Source organism: Cervus canadensis, chromosome 18, assembly GCF_019320065.1.
Source record: "Cervus canadensis isolate Bull #8, Minnesota chromosome 18, ASM1932006v1, whole genome shotgun sequence".
Lineage (NCBI taxonomy): Eukaryota > Metazoa > Chordata > Mammalia > Artiodactyla > Cervidae > Cervus > Cervus canadensis.
Genome location: NC_057403.1, coordinates 20,097,182 through 20,123,530, shown reverse-complemented (window position 1 = coordinate 20,123,530; position 26,349 = coordinate 20,097,182). Strand labels below are relative to the sequence as shown.

The window sequence follows — 26,349 nt, the reverse complement described above, 5'->3', positions numbered from 1 at the left end:
AAACGTTGCTATCCTTGCTGCCTCCCTCTTTATGCCCATGCCAACTTGTTGGCTGGAATGAAGACCTATTTGTTTGCCAGATGAATGAATGAGTGAGTGAGTGAGTGGATGAGGTCTGAGGCAGCACCCTGGGTGCATGGAATATTCCTCCTCAAGCCCTTCAGTTTTCTAGAGGAGGAGGCTGAGTGGCCCCCCCACCCTGATAACCCTATCCAAGGCCCCTCCCCTCCCCCAGTAGACCACTCAGCTCCTTGGCTCAACAGTCGGAGCCTTTGGACAGCCGCACCCCTGCACACTGCTCCCCTGCCTCTCCGGTCTCACTCCTTCGATCACTAGACACACAGTCCTCCAGCGCCTTCTGAGTGCAGGTACTGCAGAGAGAGCTGGCAACAGACAGGCAAAGATTCTGCCCTCGGGAGCTCCGTAAACAAACCTGTAGCCTGATGCCAGGCAGAGCTAACCCCACTGAAGAAAAACAAATTGGACTAAGGGCCTGGGGAAGGCAATAATGGGGGCTGCAGCTCTGGTGGCCAGAGAGGCTGCTCTGGGACATGCACACAGGGGCAGAGGCTGAACTGAAACAAGGGCATCAAGCAGGGCATTCCCTAGAGAAAACAGTAGCCAGTGCAAAGGCCCTGGGGCAGGTTCCTACTTGCATAGTGTGCTCAGGGAATAGGAATGAGGCCAGTGTGGCTGGAGGGTGAGGGAAAGAGGGTCAGAGGTGAGAACTGAGAAATATTGAGGGGCAGACCATTTAGGACCTTGTGGGCCAAGGAAAGGAATCCGGCTCTTACTCCAAGTGAGATGGAAGCCAAGGAGAAGGGATGTGAGCTGACTTAGGTGTTAACAGGCTTCCTGGGCAAGAAGAACCTGTAGAGGAGCGGGGGGGAGGGCCAAAGTAGAAAGCCTGTTGAGCTGGCTAGTGCAATAGTCCAAGCAAATCATGATGGTATTTGCAGAGGTGACAAGAGTTGATCAGGCTCTGGGAATATTTTGAAAGCAGAGCCAGCTGACGGATCAGATGTGGGGGTGTGAGAAAAAGACAGGAGTCCGTGATGACTGGGAGGTTTTTGGCCTGAGCCACTGATCTGGGGAGGCAGGTGGAAGCTTCCTGAATGTCCCAAGCTGTTTCACACCTCCAGGCTTTTGTGCATTCCATCCCCCTGAGCCTGGAATGCCCTCCTTTCTCCACTTCCCACCCCAGCCTCAGCCTCACCCCCGCTCTCATCACAGCTGAGCCCAAATGTCACCCTCTCTGGAAGCTTCTTTCGAAATGTTCTAGGCTTCACAAGGTGTGCCCTATTGCGTCCCCACAGCACCCTGAGCTTCTTTCCCCAAACGGATGATCAGAGTTTATTTGCCAGCATCTCTTGTGCCAAGTGGGCGACACAGGAGGGACTGAGGAGGGGCCGTGGCTTTAACGCTGCAGCGAGTGCACTGAAAGGAAATGAATTCTTTCCTTCGTTCAGTAAATACGTCACGTGCCAGGGACTCCAGTAGGCACTGAGAAGCGAGCAGGGAACAGGAGAGGCAGTTCTCTGCCCTCATGAGTCTCTAGGGAGAGGTGACAATAACCCAAGCAAAGAAGTGAAAGATTTAGGGACTTCACTGATGGTCCAGTGGTTGAGAATCCTCCCTGCAATGCAGGGAACGTGGGTTCAATCCCTGACCGGGGACTAAGATCCCACATGCCATGGAGCAATTACGTCTACATGCGACAACTCGAGAGTCTGTGCGCCACAACAAGAGATCCCATGTGACACAATGAAGATGCTATGTGCCATGATTAAGACCTGATGCAGCCAAATAAATAAATAATAACTTTTTTTTTTTAAAAAAAATGAAAGATCTAGTGTGCCATAATGGTGATGTGATGGAGAAAAAAAGCAGGATTCCATGTGTGAGATGGGAGAGGTGCAGTCATTCATAAGGTGATAGGGAGGCTTCACAGACTCACTGAGGAGGTGACATTTGAATATGTATCTAAAGGAGGTGAAGGAGGAGCCATGTGGCCACTGGAGAAGAGCAAACAGCAAGTGCAAAGGCCCTGGGGTAGGACTGTGCTCAGAATATGGGAGGAACTTGAAGGAGGCCAGCATGGCCAGAGCCGCTGAATAGGGGGTAGAGATCCAGAGAATCCAGGGTCAGAGCCTGTCCCTCCCCAGCTAAGAAGAGCTCTTGCACTGCTGTTTATTGACTGATAAATCCAAATTGCTCACCGGGCTTGGCCCCTGTAGCCAGCCCGTGCTCACCCGTCTCTCTCTCTCTCCAGTTTACTCATTACTCATGCCCCCATTTCCTGCTCATTCAGATCCAGCCACATCGGCCTCTCATTCACGTCTTGAGGCCCCAAGGGCTGCCCAGCCTCAGACCCACTCCCAGCGCTCTTCTCTCTGTCCAAGTACTCTTTGCACTGCTCTCCTCCAGCCTCTTTCCTTCCCCTCGCAGATCTGGGCTTTACTGTGACCTTTCCAAAAGAGCCTCCTTGGACTCCTCCGCCAACCTAACAACTCCTCTCTCCCAGGCTCTTCCTTATTGCATTTAGCACTGTTACAAGTTTCATGACTATTTGTAAGACAGTTTGCCCAGTGGCCGCCTCCACTTTAGGAAGGGTCCCATGAGGGTGATTGAGCACCAGTGCCTGGCCTGCTATGTTGTTGTTGTTAGTTGCTAAGTCATGTCCGACTCTTTGTGACCGCATGGACCGTAGCCCACCGGGTTCCTCTCTCCATGGGATTTTCCAGGCAAGAATACTGGAGTGGGTTGCCATTTTCTTCTCCAGTCCCTCCCTGACCCAGGGACTGAACTCACGTCTCCTGCATTGGCAGGCAGATTCTTCACCCAGGGCCCATCTGGGAATCTCCCTTGTTTCTTTTACTGTGGCCCATAATGGTGTGTGTGTGGGGGTGGGGGGAGTTTATTATCTATATCTATAGCTTCCTGTCAGAAAATAAAAGTTTCATACATGGGTATTTCCCCTGCAAGTTCTATGTTATTCTGTTTTATCTTTCAAAAACTGGCCTCAGCCAGAAAGCTTGATGTCAGCCCTTGGTAATGGCTCACTGTTCATAGTTTGAAAAACTCTAGCAGACCTTCTACAAGCCCCTCTGACACACATCCACCGCCCCCCACCCCGCCCCCATCAAAGGCAGGAAATGGGTTTGACTGGTTACATGCTGCACCCGCAAATTCTGGCATAGGTCCTGGCTGAGCACAGTGATGAACGTTGAGTGAATAAATAAGTTAAATGAGTGAATAACTAAGAGCAAGCCAGGGCCAGAGTTAGGACTGCAGTCCTGCCTGTACTCTCCCTAGGACTCAAGAATTCTGACCACCTCGTTTGCAAAGATCCAGGCAGCGGAGCCCCGGCTCCTACTACTTCACCCACCCTCTGCTTCTTCCGGGGTTGGGGGTTGCGAGGGGGGGAGAAAACATTAAGCTGAGCCTCCCTTCTGGAGAAACCAGAACTCCATTTCCCATAAGCCTCAGGGATGGGACTACATTTCCCATAAGCCTCTGCTCCCGCCAGAGTCTATGCCCTTCAGCCACAGGGGCAGATAATTGCATCTTTCCTCATCCCCCAACCCCCAATTCCGTACTCTCTACCTGCATATGGTCAGCCCACCCTGCAGCGCTGGTCCCGGCACCCCCTCCTTCCCACCCCTCCTGGTGTGATGAACCTGCCTCAGTTTCTCCAATGAGCGCCCCCTTTCAAGAAGGCTCAATGAACCCCTCTCCCTCCCCTTCCCCTGGGGTTGCCAGTCCCAATTGCGCTGGCTGCGTTTGGGACCCGCGGGTCCTGAACACCTGCTGGGGAACGGGGGCAGGGGCGGGCCGTGCTGGGGATGGGGTGTCTGGGCCGCCTCCGCGGTATGCAGTGAGGCTGCGCCTGCGATGCGCAGCTCCGGCCCAGCCTCAGCGGAGAGGGACGCAACGCAGGGGCCCAGGGACTACAGAGAAGTCCGGGCGCCCGTGCTTCCGGTGTGTCTGCAGCTCGGGGTGCTGTGCGGGGGCGGGGGCGGGGGAGTGTGACCCCGAGACGGCGGCGGCCTGGCACGTGATGTGTGCGTCCTTGTCTGTTTTGTCTGCGTCCCTAAGGGACCAAGTTCCAGTCCCCACTCAGCCACTTGCCAGCTGTGTGCCTTGGGGCAGATGTCTGCGCCTCGCTGTGCCTGGTTTCCTCATCTGAACGATGGGAATGGTAAAAGAATGTGTCTCGGAGGGCAGTTGTCAGGATTTAAAAGCAATATGTGTGAAGCGCTGAGAACAATGCCTGGCGCGCAGTTAATGCTCCTAAGAATAAATAAATTAAATAAACTATGATCATGTATCTTCTGTATGAGGCAAGCACCTCTGGTTGTGTAAAGGTTGCACAAACTTATAGAAATGTGGGTACCTGTGATGCGTGTGTCTTTGTATGTGTTCTGTTTGCGTGTATTTGTGTATGTAATGTGTGACTACACTGGGGTAATGTGTTTTTGTAACCTTGTGTGAAATTTGTATACATTTGTGATGTGTGTGTCCAGGTATGTTAAGGTATGTGATGTATCTTTGTGTATCTGTGTGTTCAGTGTGTATGCCTGTGTTGTCTATGCGTGTTTCTGTACGTATAATGTGCGTGGCTGTGTGTATGTGTATGTGATATCTATGTATCAGTGTAATGTATTTGTGTGTGTGTATTTTTGGACATGATTTGTGTAGCTTTGTATATTTTTTGTAGTGTACATCTATACCCATGGGTGAGTTGTGCTTGTATATGTGTAATCTGTATGTGTGACTTGTGTCTCTGTATTCATGTGAGTGAAATGTGCCTGTGTGAGAGATGTGTGTATCTTTGTGTGTTGTGTATTTGTGTGTATTCGCATATGTGATATGCATGTCTCTCCTTGTATCTGCTGTGTATCTGTGTACATTTGTGCACTGGGATACTTGTGTCTGTGCTAGTGTGTATCCTGTGTGTGGCTCCATGCATGTCTGTGTATTTGTGTGATGTGTGTGTCTGTGGGTCTCCTTTGTTGCCCGTTTGTTCGTGGAATGTCTGTGTTCGTGACTTTGTGCCTTGGTGTGTCACCATGGTGTCTGCGTGGATCTCTGTGGTGTGCGTGTCTGTGGAGTTGGGGCTTTACTTTGTCTGTGGCATGTGTGGGTCTTTGTGATGCGCTGACGCTCCTGCGTGGCCGGGTGCATCTGTGCCGGGGGCCGGCCTGCCTGTGCGTGCTTAATGCAGCCCATCATCCCTGCGTCTTTGTGTGTGACGTGTACGTGTCCCCGTCTGTCGAGCGCTGTCCACCTTTGTATGTGCTGTGCTTGTCTGTGAGGGTCTCTGCGACGTGGGTCAGCCATGTGTGGGCTGCGTGTGCCTGTCGGACATCTGCATCTTGGCGCGGAGCACGTGTCCGTGCCGGTGGCATGTCACAGCAGCGTCCGGGCCAGGCACGGTGGGCCCTGGGTCCCCCCACACGAGGGTCTGCTGGTCCCTGTCTGTCCCTCCCCCTCCCCTCCCTCCTGGCAGCCAATGCTACTGGGGAGCCAGTTGCTATGACGACGCTCCATCCTCCCTCCATCCTCCCTCCTCCCACCCTTCCTCTGACAGGCTCTCTGCTCCCCCAATCCTGGCTGCCCTCGGGGGCGGGGCCCTCATTCTCCCCCCCCTTCTACCCTCCCCCCCCACCCCAGCAACCCCGGCTCCCCGGCTCCTCTCCTCTGTCTGTCTCTTCATCCCTTCATCTGTCTGTCCCTTCAGAGAGGGGGAGGGGGGTCCCTGAGCCTGTAAGCAGCCCCTCCCTCCCCCTGTCCTGAGCCTCCTGCCCCTCTCCTGGGCCGGGGGGAGGCCAGGGTCGCGCGGGTCCCCATGGCTGGGGGCTGAGGGCCCGCCCCCCCCTCCTCCCCAGCCGCCACCACCTCCACCTCCCTGCCATCCTCGACAAGATGCCTGCCCCCGGCGCCCTCATCTTCCTCGCGGCCGTCTCCGCCTCCGGCTGCCTGGCGTCCCCGGCCCACCCCGGTGAGTCTGTCGGGCCATCCGGCTGTCCAGTGGCCCCTACCCCCACCCCGGCCTGCCCCGGGGTCTGTCTGCGGGGCTCCGGCTCCGTCACCTGTGTGGCGTCTTCCCGCAGCGAGCCAGGGCCTGGGGAGGCGCAGGAATGGTGCCTCTGTCAGCAGGGCCTGTGGGAGGAAGGCTGGGGGCTGGGTGGGGAGGGGGTCCGTTCGGGCAACATGTGTGTGTGCAGACGCGCGCGCGTGTGTGTGTGTGCAGGTGTATGCAGGAAGCTGGGGAAGGTCAGGGCCTCTGGGAGAATTGGGGACAGAGAGGAGGAATACTATTTCTAAAGGGGACACAGCCTTGGAGGCTGTCTCCGGCTTTGGGGGAGTCCCAAAGCTTGCGGAGCTCCCGACTCTGGACCTGGGGCTCTGGACAGAGGACATGTGTGTGCTCCAAGCGTCCCTAAAAGTGACAGGCCTCAACCCCCGTAACTAGGATCCAGCATGGGGCGAGCACCTTCTCCCAGCTTGCAGCTGGGGGCTCATCCTCTTCTTCAAATAGGGGGTAAGAAGGCTGTCGTGGGAGCGTATTTTAAATTCTGAGTGCTCCAGGCTCCACTGTTACTCCTCCTTCCCTCAGTCCTCACTGAAATTCATCCAAGCCTGAGGGTGAGGTGATGGGGTGGGGGTGGGGGGTCCCAGCTTGGGGCGAGAGGAGGGACCCCACCCCCAACTCACCACTTGAGAAGGCCCCCAAACTACAACTCCCACAATGCCCCGAGCCACCCGGCTCCTCTGCCAAGGGGGCCCCTGGGTTCAGAGCATCATGGGAGCTGTAGTCAAGACTAACTGGACGGGGAGGGGCAAGGAATCCGGGAACCAGGGGCGTGAAGACGCGAGCCCAGCCCAGCCATGTCCCCACAGACGGATTCGCCCTGGGCCGGGCGCCTCTGGCTCCTCCCTATGCCGTGGTCCTCATCTCCTGCTCTGGCCTCCTGGCCTTCATCTTCCTCCTCCTCACCTGTCTGTGCTGCAAACGGGGCGATGTCGGCTTCAAGGTGAGGTGCAGGAGGGAATTTAAGGTGGGGAGGAACACTCCAGCAAGGCCTTTCCTCCGCTACACCCCACCCCCACAACCGGGGGAGCCGGGCAGTGAGTCTGAGAGCCCTTCAGGCCTGAAGTGACAGCAAGATCCAACTCTGGATGGGAATTGGACTGAGATTGGAGGACAGTTGGGAGAAAGGTGGGGATAATATTGATGAGAAGGACCATGGCGGGTCTCAGCCCTGTGTTCTCCCACCCCTCACCCCTCCTGGCCCCAGGAGTTTGAGAACCCAGAAGGGGAGGATTGCTCCGGGGAGTACACGCCCCCCGCCGAGGAGACTTCCTCCTCGCAGTCACTGCCTGATGTCTACATTCTCCCCCTGGCTGAGGTCTCGCTGCCAATGCCTGCCCCGCAGCCATCACACTCAGGTATGGCCCTGCACCTTGACTGGGATCCCGTGGCGCCACAATTCAGGGTGGGAGAAGCTGACAGCCCTCCCTCAGGGAATCAAAGGGAAAGGCAGAAGTGGGAGCCTTGAAATCTTGGAAGCAGCCTGAAGCAACTCCAAGATCATTTTGGTAGAAGCTGTTGCTTAACCCCAAACCAGATTTGGGGATTCTTGTGGAGCAATCCATGGTGAGGTCAGCCTAGATCTTAATGTCAGAGGCAGAGCCAATGGCCGGCTGAAGTCAAGTCATAGGATCTTGGGACACCAAAGGGAAGAACGGATTGGATACTAGAAACTTGTGGGCAGCCAATGAGGAGACTGAGATCTCTTCATGGAATGTTGGGGCAGCCAATGAAAAGAGATTTGTTCTGTCTGCTTTGACCCCGGTCCCCTCTGAGTTAGGGGATGCTGGTGGCACTTGGGAGGGGAGAGAGGCTCAGGTGCCTCCCCTTTTACTGCTCCCCACGCCAGACATGACCACCCCCCTGGGCCTTAGCCGCCAGCACCTCAGCTACCTACAGGAGATTGGGAGTGGCTGGTTTGGGAAGGTAAGTAAGGGGCTGGGGGTGGGAGGTCAGGGCTCTACACAATCCAGGGCGACTCTCCTGTTCTGTGTCCATCGCCCCTGCTCCCACCACTTCTCATCTGCCCCCTGCCTCCTCCCCCTGCCCCCTCGGCCCACCCATTGCCCTCCCCTCTGTTCACCTCTCACCAGCTCCCACCCACCCCATCCCCCCCATCTGTCGGTCAGCGCCTCCCTCCTCACTTCATTGACCACTCCGCCTCGCCATCCGGCTCTCCACGCGTCCGTCTGTCCATCCTTCCACCCGTCCCTGCGTCCATCGGACTCTGGGCCTGTGAGTCTCTACCCTGTGTCTGGTGGGGATAGAAGGGTGGTGGGAGTTGAAAGAAGAGGCTGGAAAGGAGAGGGAAGTTGGGAGCCATACGATGGGGTGGAGGGCACTCCCTGGGATGGGGCTGGGGAATCTGCAGGCACTGATTCCTGGGTCCTCCTTGAGCAGGTGATCCTGGGAGAGATTTTCTCCGACTACACCCCAGCCCAGGTGGTGGTGAAGGAACTCCGAGCCAGTGCAGGGCCCCTGGAGCAGCGCAAGTTCATCTCGGAAGCACAGCCCTACAGGTATGGGGACCTCTGGGTAGACATGGAGCCCTGAAGGCCCGAATATCTGAGTCTGTGCCTCATGGCGGTAATGTTTGGGAGCAGGAGGAGTACAGTGTGGGGTCAACTCTGGATTCAAATCCTAGATGTACCTTTTCCTGGCTGTGCCAATCAATCTAGATCATTTCCCTCCCTGAGCCTCGGGGTCTTCCTCGGGCCAGAGACAGGGACATGAAGGCAGTGTGATGCAGGCGAGGGAAAAGCTCAGCACAAAAGCTGAGCTGGAAATCTGTTTTTCTCCACTCTGAGCCTCAGTATCTTCATCTACAAAGTGAGTCCAGGAAGTCTGAGCAGCCTCATGTAGAGGGCAGCTGAGAGGATGCAAAATGGGCCTTTGCCTGGCACAGGGTCCATGATGGTGGTTCCTTCTTTGGGCCTCTGCCTGTGGGTTAAGAAGGGCAGAATCAGAATCACAGACCAGGGTTCTGAGTGCACTAAATGGCCACTGTCCCCCCACGCCTGTCCCCACTGAACTGGGAGGTCTGGGAAGACAGGACACTGTCCCTCTCCTGTCTGGTCTTCACTCTAAGAGCTTCTAGATCAGGGTTAATTAAACCTCTGCTCATATATGCCCTGTGGGGTACTGAGTGCCCAGGCATGGAGAAGGTGTGTATATGGGCACCTCTTAACAGAGGGCTGTAAAAGTGAGCTTTGCCCTGAGACTTTATGAACCTTTTCCTCTGAAAACTCCCGTGGTTTCCTGTGACTCACAGGACAAAATCCTAACAGTCCCTACAGCCCACAAGCCCTGTTCACTGACCCTCCCACAGACCAGCCTCAGCGCTACTGTCCTTGCTGTTCCCTCTGTCTGGAATATTGCTCCTGGCTTACCCACCCCCAGTTTCTGATGGTGGGATCCCTTTTCCTCCCTGGGTCTCAGATCAGAAAGGCCTTCCTTTATACACACACACTGCCACCTAAGAAGGGCCCTGGGATGCTCCATCATATCAACTTGTGTATTTTCTTCATCACATATATCTTACTGTGTCATTATTTCATCCATGTACCCATTGACTTGCCCGCCTCTCTCTCTCTCAACCCATGCTGGCAAGCACCAGCCACATATGGCTATTTAAATTCATCTTAAATAAAATGCAGTCAAATTCAAGATGTCTTTCTCAGCTACCCTTGCCACATTTCAAGAGCTCAGGAGCCACATATGGCCAGTGGTTCCCACGTTAGACATCTCAGATGGAGAACATTCCCACCTTCTCAGAAAGTTCAGGTGGAGGATGCAGGACTATACTGGCAGCTCAGGGTACGTCTTGTCACCCAGCTACAAGCTGGCCCTCAGTAGACGTTTGCTGGATGAGCCATAGACCTGAGAGCAAATCCCAGCTCTGGCACCGTTACCAGCTGTGTGACCCTTGGGCAAGTTACTTTACTTCTCTGAGCCTCCCTTTTCCCCTGAATCCAATGGGAAACATCATCCTGCTTAGCAAGGTTGTTAGGAGGATTTGATAACAGAAGGGGCCAGCCTTGGCTCAGATTAGTAGGTGTGCAATGGATCCAAGCTTCCTTCTACATCTGCCATCCTAAGTCTCCCCATGATGGGAGCTCCAATCATTTTTTTTCAAGCCCCAGCACATGCCGGTGCTTTAGGAAAGCTTTATCTCATTAGTTGTCTCCCAAGCAGGAGCAGAAGCCACTATCCACAACCCCACCCCCCCAACCTCTCTCCTCCCAGGCCCCAGTGTTCTACCCTCCTCGAGCCAGGTTCTGGGCTGCAAGCCCTGGATGTGTTAATCTTTCCATAGACCCTCGGGTTATGTATCAGGGTAAAATCCTTCATTCCACACGATTTTATTGAGCACCTACTAGTCTAAGGCACAGGGGACCTGGCCACATACACAAAAAGCCCCAAATCCTTGTCCTGTAAAGTTCGCCACCTAGTGGAGGGGACACACAATAAATGAGCCAGTGAAGAAAATAAATTTTATCAGGAAAATATCACAGACTGACAAGTGCCTTGAGGCAATAAGGCAGGATGTGATGGAGATGGAGGAGCTCTGGGATGGGAACTGTAGGAAAGGCAGGCTTGACTAGGATGAATCAGTTTCACAAAGCACTGTGGGAAGCGTGTTCCAGGCAGAGGGAACAGCAGGAACAAAGGCAGTGAGGCAGGAGAACGCAGTCGAAATGCAGGACAAGATGAGAATCAATACTGATGTATTTTACCATACTGTCTAATAGTGAGGATCTTTCACTCTGTGCCAGCTCCTCTCTCATCCTATTAAATTTCTTGCCACAACTTTATGAGGGGATTACTATGAATATCCCCATTTTACATTTGAGGGAGAGGCCAAGTGACTTCTGTGAGGTTACACGCCTAGGAAAGGTGGAGATAGCATTCAGAAACCTGCTCCCCCAACCTGACTCTTAGCTACAGTGAGAGGATAAAGGAGGGGCATCCCCCAGTGTTGGGGGAAGGGCAGTGATCTCTCTTGAGGAAAGGATGTTGACACTAGGGGACGAGAAGGACTTTGATGAGAGTGGAGTGTTCTCCACAGAGAGAGGTATACAAGGCTTGAAGCCTAAGCAGGCACCTGTGAGTCTAGGGAGAAGTACACAGGGGTGATGCTGGGAAAGGCAGAGGGGCAGGAAAGACTGAGGAGTGAGCCAGCCTCTGTCCCGGGGCAACTGGGGAGCCATGGAGGGTCATGAACAGGTGGACATCAGGGACAGGCTGAAAGGGAGAGACTGGAGGCAGGGAGGCTGGGAGGAGGCTGGGAAGAGTGTCCAGGAGGTGAGGAGGAGGCTTGAGCTGGGGCTGTGGGAGGGGAGGGGAAAGAATCAGGGGGCAGGAAGAAAGGTTGAGGGGGTGGTGAGCCAGAAGAAGGGGCAAGGAGGTGCCTGAGGGTCTGGCTTGGAGACTGGGAGACAGTGGGATGGACCTGAGATAGGGATATGGGGAAGGAGTGTGTGTGTGTGTGTGTGTGTTGGGGCGGGGGGGATGTTAACTCTGAAGTAAGGAAAATGAGACCCAAGAAGCTGAAGCAACAGTTTGGTTTTGCCAGGAGGATGGGGTGGGACACAAGGCTGGGGTGGGATTGGAAGGGGTTGTTTCCTGACCCAGGCAACCCCCATCCCCACGCAGGAGCCTGCAACACCCCAATGTCCTCCAGTGCCTGGGCGTCTGCGTGGAGACATTGCCCTTTCTGCTGATTATGGAGTTTTGTCAACTGGTGAGGGTCTGGGGGATCGTGGGGCAGAGGGAGGGGGTGGGGCAGAGGGAGGAGCTGGACCCGGTGGGGGCTCAGGGCCATTCGCAATGACATCATCATAGCGACACCTGTGACAAGATAGCATCTCTTAGATGAGCCCTCAGCGTCCAGGCTTTCTTTGTAGCTCCGTTGGTAAAGAATCTGCCTGCAATGCAGGAGACCAGGATTCCTTTCCTGGGTTGGGAAGATCCCCTTGAGAAGGAAATGGCAACCCACTCCAGTATTCTTGCCTGGAGAATCCCATGGTCAGAAGAGCCTGGCAGGACAAAGGAGCTTGGCAGGCTACAGTCCATGGGATCGCGAGAGTCAACACGACTTAGCGACTAAACAGGAAAACAAGGACCCCAGGTGGCACGCCCTGACTAGCACGTGAGGAGGGTGGGTTCTGTTACTATGTGTTTCTCAGCAGCAGAGGAAACTTAAGCCCAGAGGGGTGGCCAATGAGTGCAGCGGCCGCCCCATCCTTGCCTCAGGTTGGCTGGATATGTCGATGCTTGGGAAGGGGCGGTGGGACTGACCCCTCCCTGCCCTCTCTCCCAGGGGGACCTGAAGCGTTACCTTCGGGCCCAGCGGCCCCCCGAGGGCCTGTCCCCTGAGCTGCCCCCTCGAGATCTGCGGACACTGCAGAGGATGGGCCTGGAGATCGCCCGCGGGCTTGCACATCTCCACTCTCACAACTACGTGCACAGGTGGCAGCCCGGAAGCCACCAGGCAGAATTGGGCCGAGGGGGCAGGGCGAAGGGCTTAAGGAGGGAAGGAGGCTTGAAGGGGGTGGGGTGGACACAAAACGGGGGAAGACCCAGGTTGGGGGGCGAAGAGGCGGGGTCAGGAGCGGTGGGGGCGGGGTTAGTGAGGGAGGCGGGGTCACAGAAGGGAGGGCGGTGTCGGGGAGGGGGAGGAGTCAAGGAGGAGAGGAGGAGTGAGAAAATGAAGACCCACTAGTGCGGGGAAACTGGGCGCACTCTTTTAAAGTAGCGGGTCGGGCTTCCCCAAAGCTGCCCGCTTCTTACCTGGCCCCCTCGCCCGCCCCCAGCGACCTGGCCCTGCGCAATTGCCTGCTGACCTCCGACCTCACCGTGCGCATCGGAGACTACGGGCTGGCCCACAGCAACTACAAGGTGGGGGCTGCCCTCCATCACGACGCGGAAGGGGACAAGTTGGGGTGGGGGGGGTGCCCCGACCCGCCTGACCGCGCCCCGACCTGCCCCCCGCCCCAGGAGGACTACTACCTGACGCCCGAGCGCCTGTGGATCCCGTTGCGCTGGGCAGCGCCCGAGCTCCTTGGTGAGCTGCACGGGACCTTCATGGTGGTGGACCAGAGCCGCGAGAGCAACATCTGGTGAGGGGTTGGGGGGCACAGAGGGCAAGGAAGGCGGAAGTGTCACAGGTTCTACAGATGGGGAAACTGAGGCCCGGGGAGGGGGGCGGCTCCCTGGAGGGTCAGGGCGGGGCTCTGACCTCTCTCTTCTCCCTGCAGGTCCCTAGGGGTGACTCTATGGGAGCTGTTTGAATTTGGGGCTCAGCCTTACCGCCACCTGTCAGACGAGGAAGTCCTGGCCTTCGTCGTCCGGCAGCAGCACGTCAAGCTGGCCCGGCCGAGGCTCAAGCTGCCCTATGCGGACTACTGGTGAGGGCTGGGCCTGACCCCTGACCCCTGACCTTCCACCTCCTAGCCCGGGATGATCCCAGAATCCTCCACTTCATTTCACACTCTCCCCTGCACACTTGCACCATGTGCTGCCAGCCCTAAACTGGAGTGGGGACGTCCCAACCCCTTCTGCCAACATCTGCTTGCTACTTGGAGGAAGGGAAACTGAAGCATGGAGTGACACAGCTGGTCTCCAAATGTAGTTTCTCTGACCCTAGAAGACCTCTGCTGCTTGCCTGTCTCTGATTCCAAAACTTGTAACTCAACCAGAAGGCCGCCTTAACTGTCACTTAACTATCATTTCCCTACTGTGCCTTGCTGTCCTCTCTTCTTCTAGGTCTCTGTTCCCCCTCTCTCTGAGTCTCTGTCCCTCTCTCTCTGGTTTCTGTCTCCCACCTTGGTCTTTTTTTTTTTTTTTTTCTCTCTCTCTCTTTTGGCTGCAGGGCAGGGCATGTGGGATCTTGGTTCTCTGACCAGGGATCGAACCTGTGCTCTCTGTAGTAGAAGCACAGAATCTTTAACCATTGTACCACCAGGGAATTCCCCTCCCTTGGTCTTGACTCTCGTCTCCCTGGGTGTCTACCCACCTGGTCTCTGCCTCCCCTGGGGACCGCCCCCAACCCCAGCTGGGACTCTGCCTGCTCACTCTTGCCTCCACCCTCTCCCCCAGGTACGACATCCTGCAGTCATGCTGGCGGCCCCCTGCCCAACGCCCCTCAGCCTCTGATCTCCAGCTGCAGCTCACCTACCTGCTCTCTGAGCGGCCCCCGAGGCCCCCACCGCCACCACCCCCACCCCGAGATGGTCCCTTCCCCTGGCCCTGGCCCCCTCAGCACAGCGCCCCCCGCCCGGGGACCCTCTCCTCTCCGTTCCCCCTTTTAGATGGCTTCCCTGGGGCTGACCCTGACGATGTGCTCACGGTCACCGAGAGTAGCGGTGGCCTCAACCTTGAGTGCCTGTGGGAGAAGGCACGGCGGGGGGCCGGTCGGGGCGGGGGGGCACCCACCTGGCAGCCGGCATCCGCGCCCCCGGCCCCCCATGCCAACCCCTCCAACCCTTTCTATGAGGCGCTGTCCACGCCCAGCGTGCTGCCGGTCATCAGTGCCCGCAGCCCCTCCGTGAGCAGCGAATACTACATCCGTCTCGAGGAGCATGGCTCCCCACCGGAGCCCCTCTTCCCCAATGACTGGGACCCCCTAGACCCAGGAGTGCCTGCCCCCCAGGCCCCCCAGGCTCCCTCCGAGGTCCCTCAGCTGGTGTCCGAGACCTGGGCCTCCCCACTCTTCCCGGCGGCCCGGCCCTTCCCGGCCCAGTCCTCCGCATCCGGCGGTTTCCTCTTGAGTGGCTGGGACCCCGAGGGCCGGGGCGCCGGGGAGACCCTGGCAGGAGACCCTGCCGAGGTGCTGGGGGAGCGGGGGGCCGCCCCGTGGGCCGAAGAGGAAGAGGAGGAGGAGGAGGGCAGCTCCCCGGGGGAAGACAGCAGCAGCCTTGGTGGGGGCCCCAGTCGCCGGGGTCCCCTACCTTGCCCCCTGTGCAGCCGCGAGGGGGCCTGCTCCTGCCTGCCCCTGGAGCGGGGGGACGCCGTTGCAGGCTGGGGGGGCCACCCTGCTCTTGGCTGCCCCCATCCCCCAGAGGACGACTCATCCTTGCGGGCCGAGCGGGGCTCCCTGGCCGACTTGCCCCTGAACCCCCCCGCCTCGGCCCCCCCCGAGTTTCTGGACCCCCTCATGGGGGCGGCGGCGCCCCAGTACCCCGGGCGGGGGCCACCTCCCGCTCCCCCCCCCCCGCCGCCACCTCCCCGGGCCCCCGCGGACCCAGCCGTGTCCCCCGACCCCTCCTCGGCCGTGGCCAGTCCCGGCTCAGGCCTGTCGTCTCCGGGCCCCAAGCCGGGGGACAGCGGCTACGAGACCGAGACCCCTTTTTCCCCCGAGGGAGCCTTCCCCGGCGGGGGGGCAGCAGAGGAGGAAGGGGTCCCTCGACCACGGGCTCCCCCCGAGCCTCCCGACCCGGGAGCGCCCCGGCCGCCCCCAGACCCGGGTCCCCTCCTGCTCCCGGGGGCCCGGGAGAAGCCGACCTTCGTAGTTCAAGTGAGCACCGAGCAGCTGCTGATGTCCCTGAGGGAGGACGTGACAAGGAACCTCCTAGGAGAGAAGGGGCCCCGGAAGACGGGGAGAGGTCCCGGGAATCGAGAGAAAGCCCCGGGCCCGAGCCGGGACCCCCCAGTCCCGGAAAGCGGGAAGCAAGCCCCAAGCCTGAACGAGGGCCTGAGCCTCCCGGTAAACGGGGTGACAGTGCTGGAGAACGGGGGACCGAGAGCCCTGGGCGCCGACGAGAAGGTGGCAGAGAATGGGGACCCCGGGTCCCCAGAGAGAGAAGAGCAAGTGCTGGCGAATGGGGAGCTGCCACCCCCAAGGAGAGAGGAGACAGTGCTGGAGAATGGGGTCCCAGGGCCCCCAGAGAGAGAAGAGCGAGTGCTGGCGAATGGAGGACTGACACCCCCAAAGATCGAGGCGGGGTCAGAGAATGGGGGCCTGAGACTCCCCAGGAACCCGGAGAGGCTGCCAGAGACTGGGCCTTGGAGAGCCCCAGGGCCCTGGGAGAAGATGCCCGAGAGTGGGGCTCCAGCCCCCACGAACGGGGAGCCAGCCCCAGAGACCTCACTGGAGAGAGCCCCGGCGCCCGGCGCAGTGGTCTTGGCCCTGAACGGCGGGGAGACAGCCCCTGGCCCCGCTGGCCCAGCCCCCAGGAGCGGGGCGCCGGAACCCGGGACCGAGAGGAGAGTCCCCGAGACTGGGGGGGCACCGAGAGCCCCCGGGGCTGGGAGGCTGGACCTCGGGAGTGGGGGCCAAGCCCCAGTGGGCACGGGGATGGCCCCCGGCGGCGGCCCCGGAAGCGGCGCGGACGCAGAGGCCGGATGGGCCGACAACACGAGGCCACAGCCGCCCCTGCCGCCGCTGGAAGTGCAGCCGAGGAGACTGGAGCCAGCGCCCCTGAGAGTCAGGCCGGAGGCGGCCTCCGAGGGAGAGCCCGGGGCCCCAGACAGCAGGGCCGGCGGAGACACGGCACCCAGCGGAGACGGGGACCCCCCCAAGCCCGAGAGGAAGGGCCCCGAGATGCCACGACTGTTCTTGGACTTGGGACCCCCTCAGGGGAACAGCGAGCAGATCAAAGGTGAGCAGGCTGCCGGGAGCATGGAAGCGCGGTTGGGGGCCGAGGCCCAGCTCTTTCCAAGAGGTAGGGTGAGGTTGAGAAGCTCAGCCTCCCGGGTACCAGGCAGGTCAGACCGCTAAGGAGGGCAGACCCTGGAGTCATACTAGGACTTCCCTGGTGGCTCAGACGGTAAAGCATCTGTCTACAATGCGGGAGACCCAGGTTCGATCCCTGGGTCGGGAAGATCCCCTGGAGAAGGAAATGGCAACCCACTCCAGTATTCTTACCTGGAAAATCCCATGGACAGAGGAGCCTTGTAGGCTGCAGTCCATGGGGAGTCACACTACCTGGTCTCAAACCCTGGCTCCGCCCCTCTCTAGCTCTGTGACCTTGGACAAACTTCATGCCTCAGCTTCCTCATCTGCCAAAAGCAGAAGACAAGGATAGCACCCATCCAAGAGGATGGCGAGAGTTACATGAGTTAGGACTTCCAAAGCCTTTGACCCAGTGCCTGGCACTTCTAAGCACCAGCCGTTATATCACAATTCATGTCAGTCAGGGATCGAGAACTCAGATGCTGAGGGAGGAAGGGTGACAGATAATATAAGGGAATGAATGAATGAATGAACAAGAGCTGGGAGATGTGGGGTGGGAACTGGGAAAGAAATGCAGCCATTTATAAGCTTCATTCGGGAATGCCCACCCAGTATTGCCAAATCTGCTGCTTTCCCCCTTTAAGCCAAAGTTCTGGGTGTTTTAATGGTGGAAACAAATTCAAACGAAGCCTCTCTGTGGGCTGGGCTGCTAGTGCATGTTCTCTTAAACTTTCCACCAAGCTGAAGTACCTCATCAGTGTGCCAGGCCTCTCAGGTGCCGGGCTCTGAGCTGCCCAGGGCTGGGACCCAGGGAGCCTCAGACCCTGCCCTGCCCACCGTGGTACTGGTGGCCTGAGAGCCTAGGAGAAATGCCTTTTCTTGAAACTTGAGTTTTGACAGGAACACAGTGGCTGTTTTGTCACAGAGAAGGGACAGTGTAAGAGAAGATAAATGGAGAGTAAAGATAAATGGCCCCTGTTTAGATGTGGACATAGGAATAGTTAGGACTCCAAGCTTCCACTGCTGGGGGCATAGGTTCGATCCCTGGTCAGGGAACTAAGATTCCTGCATGCCATGTGGCGCAGCCAAAAAAAAAAAGAGAGAGATTAGGGACTGTGGTTCCACTCGAATCACCTGGAGGCCTGATTTCCTGGTATGAAAGTTATACTGGTATGACCCGGCCAGTTTCATATTGGCAACCTCACAGCCACACTTGAGGGAAGGGTTATCATCTCTGTTTGCCAGAAGAGCCTGAGATTCAAGAGGGAAAGGTCACGAAGGGGACTGGGCCCAGAACCTTCCTTCCTCAAACCCATGGTATTAGAATACTACCCTTTCCTCAAGGTTGTTGTGGAGAGTTTGCAACCAACTGTGTCAGAAGAGACCCTGGGCCACATGAAAATGACAGAGGATGAGCAACTCAGATGCCTCAGAGGATCTGGGGTGGGGGCGGGGAATTGGTGTTTGGTGAGAAGAGACTGGGAATAGCCTTAAAAAAAACAGCAACAGTGAACTTCTACTCATCCTTCATGAGCCCACTCAAATTTCCCCTTCCCAGGGAAGCCTTCCTGATTTCTAAAGACTGTTACCCTGTACTTCCTCTGGGTATTCAAGCCCCTGATAGCTCCCTCTATAAAGCTCCACCCCACCCCATCACCTTGAGATGAGTGGTCAGGGAAGGCTTCAATGAAGAGGCAACTTATGAGCAGACATGAAGGAAGTGAACCGGGTGGACATCTGGGAGAAGGATGTTTCAGGCAGAGGACACTGAGATGGGTACTAAGTTGGCATGTTCAGAGAATAACAAAAGGCTGGTGAAGCTGGAGCAGAGTGAATGAGGGGTGCAGAGTGACTCAGTCCACATCCACCTTTCTCCTTGTTCTGCCCTGATCCTCTTCTCATTCCCACCATCACCCTGCACAGGGCCTGCAGAGTTCACTTATGCAGTAATGGAGGGATGGGTGGTCCCTGTCCATTTACCAGTGAGGAAACGGAGGCTCAGAGAGGGGGACCTGCTTGCCTGGGGACACATAGCAAGAGAGCAGGGTAGGCTTGGGATTTAAAGTGAGGTTTCCTCCTCCAGGGACCTAAAGTCCTTTCTCTTAGCAGACTAAGATTAAGGAGTCGTAGGGCAGAGAAAGGACCTGGAGATGGTTAGACACCCCAATTTTCTGGCCATGCAGGGCCAAAAAGGGAAAGAAAGTACCTTGGTCAACATTGTATAGCAGGGAACATTCATTCATTAATCCCACAAATATTGACTGAGTACTTCTGTATACTTGGGGCTTGGGAATGCAGCCAGAGCGAGCACGACTCAGTCTCTGTTCTGTAGCAAGGCAAACATTAATCACAGTGCCGCAGAATTAGAGTTCGGTACTGAGATCAACTGCTCGGAAGGAGAGGTGTTTGGTACTATGCAGTGCAGAGCGGGTAGCCTGGCCTGACCTCCTGGGAGATCCCCGAAGGCTTTAAAAGTCCAGACAAGAGCTGGATGATGCACAGGACTTGAGTTCTGTAAGGAATTTCCAGGCAGAGGGAACAGCCTATGCAAAGGCTCAGAGGTGGGAGGAATGGGGGGTGGCCCATGTGGCTGGATGGAGGTCAAGCCAGAAGGAGGGGGCAACAGAGCCAGGAGAGGTCAGCAGAGCCTGGGCACTGGGGTCTGATGGTCCTGGGGAGAAGCTGAGGCTTTGTGCTGTGGGCACTGGGGAGACAAGGGGAGGGTTAAGCACTGGATTAGGGGGAAGATCGCTCCCCTTCTGCTGGGAGAACCCCAGTGCAACCTTTTGGTTCACAAGGGTGGAAACAGACTGTGCCTCAGATTACCTGAGGACACACAGCTAGGTGGGAGGGCACGCCTCAGTTTCCCCGAGAACTGGAGCTCACCGAGTCTCTCCCCTCGCAGCCAAGCTCTCGCGACTCTCGCTGGCGCTGCCGCCGCTCACGCTCACGCCATTCCCGGGGCCGGGCCCGCGGCGGCCCCCGTGGGAGGGCGCGGACGCCGGGGCGGCTGGCGGGGAGGCCGGCGGGGCGGGGGCGCCGGGGCCGTCGGAGGAGGACGGGGAGGACGAGGACGAGGAGGAGGACGAGGAGGCGGCGGCAGCGGGCGCGGCGGCGGGGCCGCGGGGCCCCGGGAGAGCACGGGCAGCCCCGGTGCCCGTCGTGGTGAGCAGCGCCGACGCGGACGCGGCCCGTCCGTTGCGGGGACTGCTCAAGTCTCCACGCGGGGCCGACGAACCCGAGGACAGCGAGCTGGAGAGGAAACGCAAGATGGTCTCCTTCCACGGGGACGTGACCGTCTACCTCTTCGACCAGGTGCGCTGCGGCTGCGGGCCCCCCGGGGTGGCTTCTGCGAAGGGGCGGGGCCTGGATGAAGACTGCGTCTAGGTTGGGGCGGGGCCTGCAGGGTGAGGGCGGGGCGCGGAAGAAACTGGCTAGGGAATGGGCCGAGACTTGGAGGACCGGATGAGGCCTTGAGTGTGGGGGCGGGACCTGGAGGAAGGCCACGCCTCGTGCTGGGCGGGGCTTTCGGGCTGAGGGTGGAGGCTGGCTAGGGAGATAGGGCGGGATAGGGCGGGGTCGGGGGGTAGGGCCCAGTCCAGAGCAGAGGCGGGGCCTGGGGTAGGTGTGGGTGCTGGAGGGCTAGGGAGAGGCCTGGAGAGGAGAAGGGACCCTGAAGAAAAGCGTGGTACCTGCTAGTCAGAGGCTAAGGAGAAAGTGGACGACTTCCCTGGTGGCTCAGTGGTAAAGAATCCGCCTGCCAATGCAGGAGATTCGGATTCAATCCCTAGGCTGGGAAGATCCCTTGGAGAAGGAAATGGCAATCCACTCCAATATTCTTGCCTGAGAAATCCCATGGACAGAGGAACCGGGTGGCCTTCGGTCCTTGGGGTCGCAAAAGCGTCGGACCTGACTTAGCGACTAAACAACAACAAAGGAGAAAGTGAGGATTAAGGCGTGGTCTGCAAGTGGAGGTGGAACCTAGTGAAGCTCGGGGCGGGGTTTGTTCACCAGCGCTCTAAGGATGTGGAGCCTGAAGGGCGGGCTCAGAATGGAAGGGATCTTATCCCCTAGGTGCGGGCCATGGAGAAGCTGCAGGTAGGGCTTAGAGATGCTGCTTGTAGTGTTAAGATGCTAAGTGCAGTAAGTGGGTTCAGGGATGGGACAGAACTAATGAAATGGAGATTGAGGATTGTGTTAAAAGTAACTAGCCTGAGAGTTTACTGTTGAAGAGAAAATGGTGCTTGTGGCCTAGGGTGGGGCATACTAAGGTCCTGAGATGAGTGAGAACAGGGTCAAGAGCTGAGGCCTAAGGCACTGAAACCAAGGGACGAGGCTTGGAGGGCTGGAGCGGGGCCACTTCAGAGGGTCGCTTAGGGGCCCACAGGAGCGTCCGGAGGTGCTCACAATGGGTTAGGGGTTTGGAAGACCATAGGGCCAGGTAGTTCTGCGGCCAGCACTTGGACGCCTGCAGCAGAGATCTAGGACATGGGTAAGGTCTTGGATCGCGGCGGGACTTACAGAGATAGTCTTGGCTTAGGGGCTTCCGTGGAGGCAGCGCGTTAAGGAGCTCAGAGGCAGTTCCTGCGGTGGACTGTGTAGCTGTGGTCTAGGGAAGAGCCTCAGGCTGGGGTGAGGTTAAAGCTAGCCTGCGGCTTCGAGTAGGGGATCTTCAGAGAGAGAGAATGTGAATTGAGATGCCTGAAGCCCCAGAAATGTCAGCGGGGTTTGTTGCTTGTTGGGATGCAGTGAGTGACAAATTCGTCCCCCTCCTTTCCTCTCCTGCCCTCACAGGAGACGCCAACCAACGAGCTGAGTGTCCAGGGCCCCCCCGAGGGGGACACGGACCCGTCCACGCCCCCAGCGCCCCCGACGCCTCCCCACCCCGCCACCCCCGGAGATGGGTTTCCCAGCAACGACAGCGGCTTTGGTGAGGGGCGGGGCGGGGCAGGGTTGGGGGCGGGGCCTGTGGCACCAGCAGTGGTGGGCGGGGCCTGCCGAGGGGCGGGGTCGGAGGGCAGAAGCTGATATTGCAGGGCTGAAGGAGTGACTGAGGGGCTGACTGCCTTCTCGCCTCATCTCACCCACGCTAGGAGGCAGTTTCGAGTGGGCGGAGGATTTCCCCCTCCTCCCCCCGCCAGGCCCCCCCCTGTGCTTCTCCCGCTTCTCCGTCTCGCCTGCGCTGGAGACCCCGGGGCCCCCCGCCCGGGCCCCCGACGCCCGGCCCGCAGGTACGGTGCTTCAGATCCTCGGCCCTGCCTCACCTCTGCCAATCTCCCTCTGTCCCCATCTCTCTGCATTTGCCTGCCTCTCTCCCAGTCTCTTTCTTCCCTCTCTCTGACTGTTCACCAGTGAAACCCCGCCCACCCAACTCTGGAATCAGCTCAGACCAAGAGATGTCTATCAGATGGGTTTAGGGAGTCACGCCCTTGTCTGAACCTCAGTTTCCCTTCTGTAAGGATCCCCTCTTAGTCTTGTCCATGGTTTTGTTTTTTTTTCCCACTGCGCTGCAAGTGGAATCTTAACTCCCCGACCAGGGATGGAACCTGCGCCTCCTGCAGTGGAAGTGCAGAGCCTTAATCCCTGGATCACCGAGAAAGTCCCAGATTATTTCTTTCTTGTTCTTTTTTCTTTTTTTCTTACCCATCTTTGGGCTCAGATTCCTGTCTGGTACTTGCGTGATTCTGTTCCCCTCTCCGTTTGAGGGGTACAGGTTGTCAGAGGCAGACAAGGAGACAGAGCAAGTCAGGAGGCTCAAAGCTAGTTGGTAGGAACAAGAGCAGAGAGGCCAGGGCTGGGGATTCCCATAGCGATAACAGCAAGCACTCACATAGACCCTAGAGTTTGCTTGCAACATCTTAACCCATTTAATCCTGCCTATGATCCCATAGGTTGGATTCTAGTCTCATCCCCATTTTGCAGAAGAGACAACTGAGGCTTAAGTATGGAGGCATGAGGAGCCAGGGTACAAACCTAGCTGAGTCCATGCCTTCTCCAACAGTCAGCGTTTGTCCGGTTCCTTTCTTGAGTTTTACTTATGTCATATTGCTAATCCTCACCCACCTTGGGGGAACGTCCTGGGCCAGGCAGGTGGAGGTGTTCCCAGAGGACAAAGCTAAATAGGTGGAAGGGGCAACTGGCTCTTTTCAAGGAGCGTTCCATGCCTGGCTCCGCTACACTGGGCCTGAGTTCAAGTATTGGCCCTGCCACTTCTTGGCTGGGCCACTTAGGGTGAGTCGCTTTCTCTCTCTGTCCCTCAGTTTCTGTAGAATGAGGAGGATAACAGGATCTAACTCATAAGATTGTTAAAGGGATTAAATGGCTTAATCCTCCCTTTGCATGCAGCAGTGGTCTTTAACTGGTAGCTGTTACTGCGTTTAATTAAGTAGATGCTTACTGAGCATCAGCTATGCAGGCGCTGGGTAAGGGGGATGTTCCATGCTGGGCAAGATCAGTGAGCCCCCCCCCTCCATCCCACCCACAGCACTGACCCCACAGTCCCATGGTGAATGAATAAGTGCAAAACTCAGGGTCGCTGAGAAAGGAGATGCCAAGAGGAAAGGATTTTGTGTCCTTGGTGATGGAAGGGCCCTTTAACCAGGGACTTGAGGGGTTGGTTGTTGTTAACTAGGTGAAGGGGAAGGGGACAGTGTTCTGGCCGATGGAACAGCTTGCCGAGGGCCTGAGGCAGGAGGGAGCTTGGCTGGTTCATGGAACAGAAGGGAAGTGGTGTGTCTGGGGGTTACTTGTAGAGTGGGGCAGATGGAAGTGGGTGGGGGGAGGTGAGAGAGAGCAAGACGGATCTTGTGGGCTTGAAGGTGGGCTGAGGGGAGGGGGCTTTGTCCTGGGGGCCCTAGGAAGCCATGGGAGGACTGTGAGCATGGGAGGAGCAGCTTCAGTCCCAGAGGTAGGAAGACTTCTCCCGGGCCTTGTGGAGGCGAAGGGAGGCAGGGAGGCTGGGGAGGAGGCCAGGGTGAGTGTCCAGGAGGGAGAGAAGACATGCAGAGTCAAAGGCAGGAGGAACCAGCTTCAGGCTGATTCCTCACTTGGCAGCATCCTAAGATTTCACCCCCGAATGTCACTTCCTCCCAGAGGTCCTCTCGGAGGCCCCCACAAGGACAGGGTAAGATGGGTTCCAGGGCATGGGGACACCGGCCAAGTGGTGAGTCAGGGCTGAGGCTGGCAGGGCCGGCAGTCCGGGATGACTTCACCTTTATTCACCGGGAGACAAGAGGGAGGGCCGGCCAGGTCATGCAAAACCCCAAATCCGTTTACTCAGTCCTTAGACATTCCCACTGCAGCTGGGCTGCTGAGCTGGTTTTTAGAGACTATGGCTGGGATGGGGGGCTAGGCAAAGCCCCCTTCTGCCTCAGACCCCTGTGCTCGACCTGGCTCTGTCAACATCACACATATTCCCTGGGTGCCAAGTGATGCTATGAATCCCAGAGCTTTCCTACTCCTTGAAAAAAAAACACAAGGGTCATGATCCTCATTTAAAGAGAGGGAAACCACAATTTCTCTGGCAGTCCAGTGGTTAGGACTCCATGCTTCCACTGCAGGGGGACCTGGGTTCAATCCCTGGTCAGGGAACTAAGCTCCCATGAACTAGGCAGTGCGGCCTAAAAATAAGTAAAATAAAACAAAGAGGAGGGAAACTGAGGCTCAGGGACTGGGAGTGAGGGTGATGACTCAGATGAGAAGTATGAGGTGTAGTGGGAGGATGTCTGGCATGTAGCCCTCGTCAACAGTCTTCACCCCATGGGCCTCGGTTTTCCGGATCTGTTGAATGGGTGAGGGACTCTCCTTTCATGAGAGGGGTCGTGGTGGGAAACTTTGGCAGAAGCCTTTATGCAGGGCCTCTACTGGACGCTGGGAATGCAGCAGTGACCAAATGCAGTCCCATCCTCTCAGGTCTTCCATTCTACAGGGGCAAGCAGACCAGAAGCTAGCTCTTTGACAATGACTGAGATTATTCCAGAGGAGAGACATGAAGGAACATAACTATAGTTCAGAGACTTCCCTGCTGATTAGGACTCAGCGCTTTTTCTGCTGAGGGTCTGGGTTTCATCGTTGGTCAGGGAACTAAGATCCCGGAAGTCATGCCGCATGACAGAAAAAAACAAAAACAGAACAAAACAATCAGGGGTGAGGAACGACTGCTTGACTGAGAACAGCCGGAGAAGGCCCCTGAAGAGGGCGCACATGGGTGGAGGCCTGAGTTCTATGGGAAGGGCTTAAGGGTGTGCCAGGTGGTGGGAACAGCCAGTGCAAAGGCCCTGGGGTAGGACTGTGCTTGGAGGAACAGCAAGGAAGGAGACCAGTGTGGCTGGAGCAGATTGAGTTGGGTGGGGGTGGGGGGAGTAAATGAAGACAGAAAAGAGACAGAGCAGACAGACCATGGGGGTTTGTGGGCCACAATGAAAACTTGGCTTTTTACTCTGATGAGCCAGAAGCCATGAGCCTTTGTGCCTAGTAATCCCATTTCTTCCTCTTCTTCCTCCATCCTCAGGCCCCGTGGAGAACTGACTCCCCAAAGACCTGACCCCCCGGCACCCCCAGAAGAGGGGCTGAGAGTAGAATCCTCTGTGGACGACGGAGCCACTGCCACCACCACAGACACCGCCTCCGGGGAGGCCCCCGAGACTGGGCCCTCCCCCTCCCCCACCATGTGCCAAACGGGAGGCCCTGGCCCCCCACCCCCTAGCCCCCTGGACGGCTCCCCTGAGCCCCCTGACCCCCTTGGTGCCAAATGAGGCAGGAAACCCCTTGCCCCTCCCTGGAGAGCCGCCTTTCTTGGAACTGAACTGAACTCTTTCGGGCCTGGAGCCCCTCTGCACAGCGGAGGCCCCTCCTTACCCCCTCCCAGCCCCAGACAGGGGCCGCAGGCTTCGGGGACCTGGACCCCCCCATCTCGCGTCTCCCCTTCTCCACTCCGGCCTGGCCCCTGGAGGGGCCTCTGGTTCAAACCTTCGCGTGGCATTTTCACATTATTTAAAAAAGACAAAAACAACTTTTTGGAGGAACGTGGGGCATGTGTGTGTTTCAGGAGGCAGAGGGGAGGCTGTCCAGGAGATGTGTCCATTCTCACAGCTCCATTTGACAGATGGGGACACCGAGGCTCAGGAAGGCAGAAATGCCTGTGGGGCAGAGACCCTGGGCTTCCAACTTCTTTGGATCTCAGCTCTGTGTCTGGTGTGGGCATCACTGACTTCTACCACAGTCTCAACTTAGAATTCAAGAGGGGATGAGGAGTGAGTGAGGGTTCAGGAGTGGAGCAGAGCCAGGTTTCTGCAGGGTGGCCTGTGATGGTGGCCAGATATCCCGGGGCCACTGCTGCTGACGAAGGTGCTCAGAAACAACCTGCCAGCACCCACACTGGATCGTGGCCACGTCCCACACACCTCAGAACGCACTGCCTGTCCCATCTAGCTCCCTGCCCACAGTGACTGTGCCTCAGTTTACCCCTTTCTCCATGTGACCACCTACCTCCCTGACATTCTCTTGCCTTCACCTTAATCAAAATTCTTCACTGAAATTTTGTTTTGTTCCTTTCCCTTCAGCTCCCCATTCCACCCGG

General features: G+C 57.5%; 1 protein-coding gene across 1 annotated transcript; it reads left to right on the top strand.

Moving 5' to 3' along the window:
- Positions 1 to 5,669: 5,669 nt before the first annotated feature.
- Positions 5,670 to 25,795, top strand: LMTK3 (lemur tyrosine kinase 3). Its single transcript, XM_043437594.1, has 15 exons — positions 5,670 to 6,004; positions 6,907 to 7,040; positions 7,305 to 7,455; positions 7,947 to 8,023; positions 8,498 to 8,616; positions 11,753 to 11,840; positions 12,420 to 12,568; positions 12,913 to 12,997; positions 13,097 to 13,218; positions 13,357 to 13,506; positions 14,198 to 16,698; positions 19,678 to 20,087; positions 21,567 to 21,702; positions 21,866 to 22,003; positions 25,282 to 25,795. The coding sequence occupies exons 1-15, from the start codon at positions 5,929 to 5,931 to the stop codon at positions 25,296 to 25,298; spliced, it is 4,353 nt and encodes a 1,450-aa protein (XP_043293529.1). The 5' UTR covers positions 5,670 to 5,928; the 3' UTR covers positions 25,299 to 25,795.
- The last annotated feature ends 554 nt before the right edge of the window (positions 25,796 to 26,349 follow it).

What these genes read in the sequence shown, in the direction of transcription:
- LMTK3 (XM_043437594.1), top strand. Translation starts at nt 5,929, where the DNA reads ATGCCTGCCCCCGGCGCCCTCATCTTCCTCGCGGCCGTCTCCGCCTCC. An exon ending in TGGCCCACAGCAACTACAAG is followed by an intron (nt 12,998 to 13,096) that starts GTGGGGGCTGCC and finishes CCCCCGCCCCAG; the next exon opens with GAGGACTACTACCTGACGCC. An exon ending in AGCCGCGAGAGCAACATCTG is followed by an intron (nt 13,219 to 13,356) that starts GTGAGGGGTTGG and finishes TTCTCCCTGCAG; the next exon opens with GTCCCTAGGGGTGACTCTAT.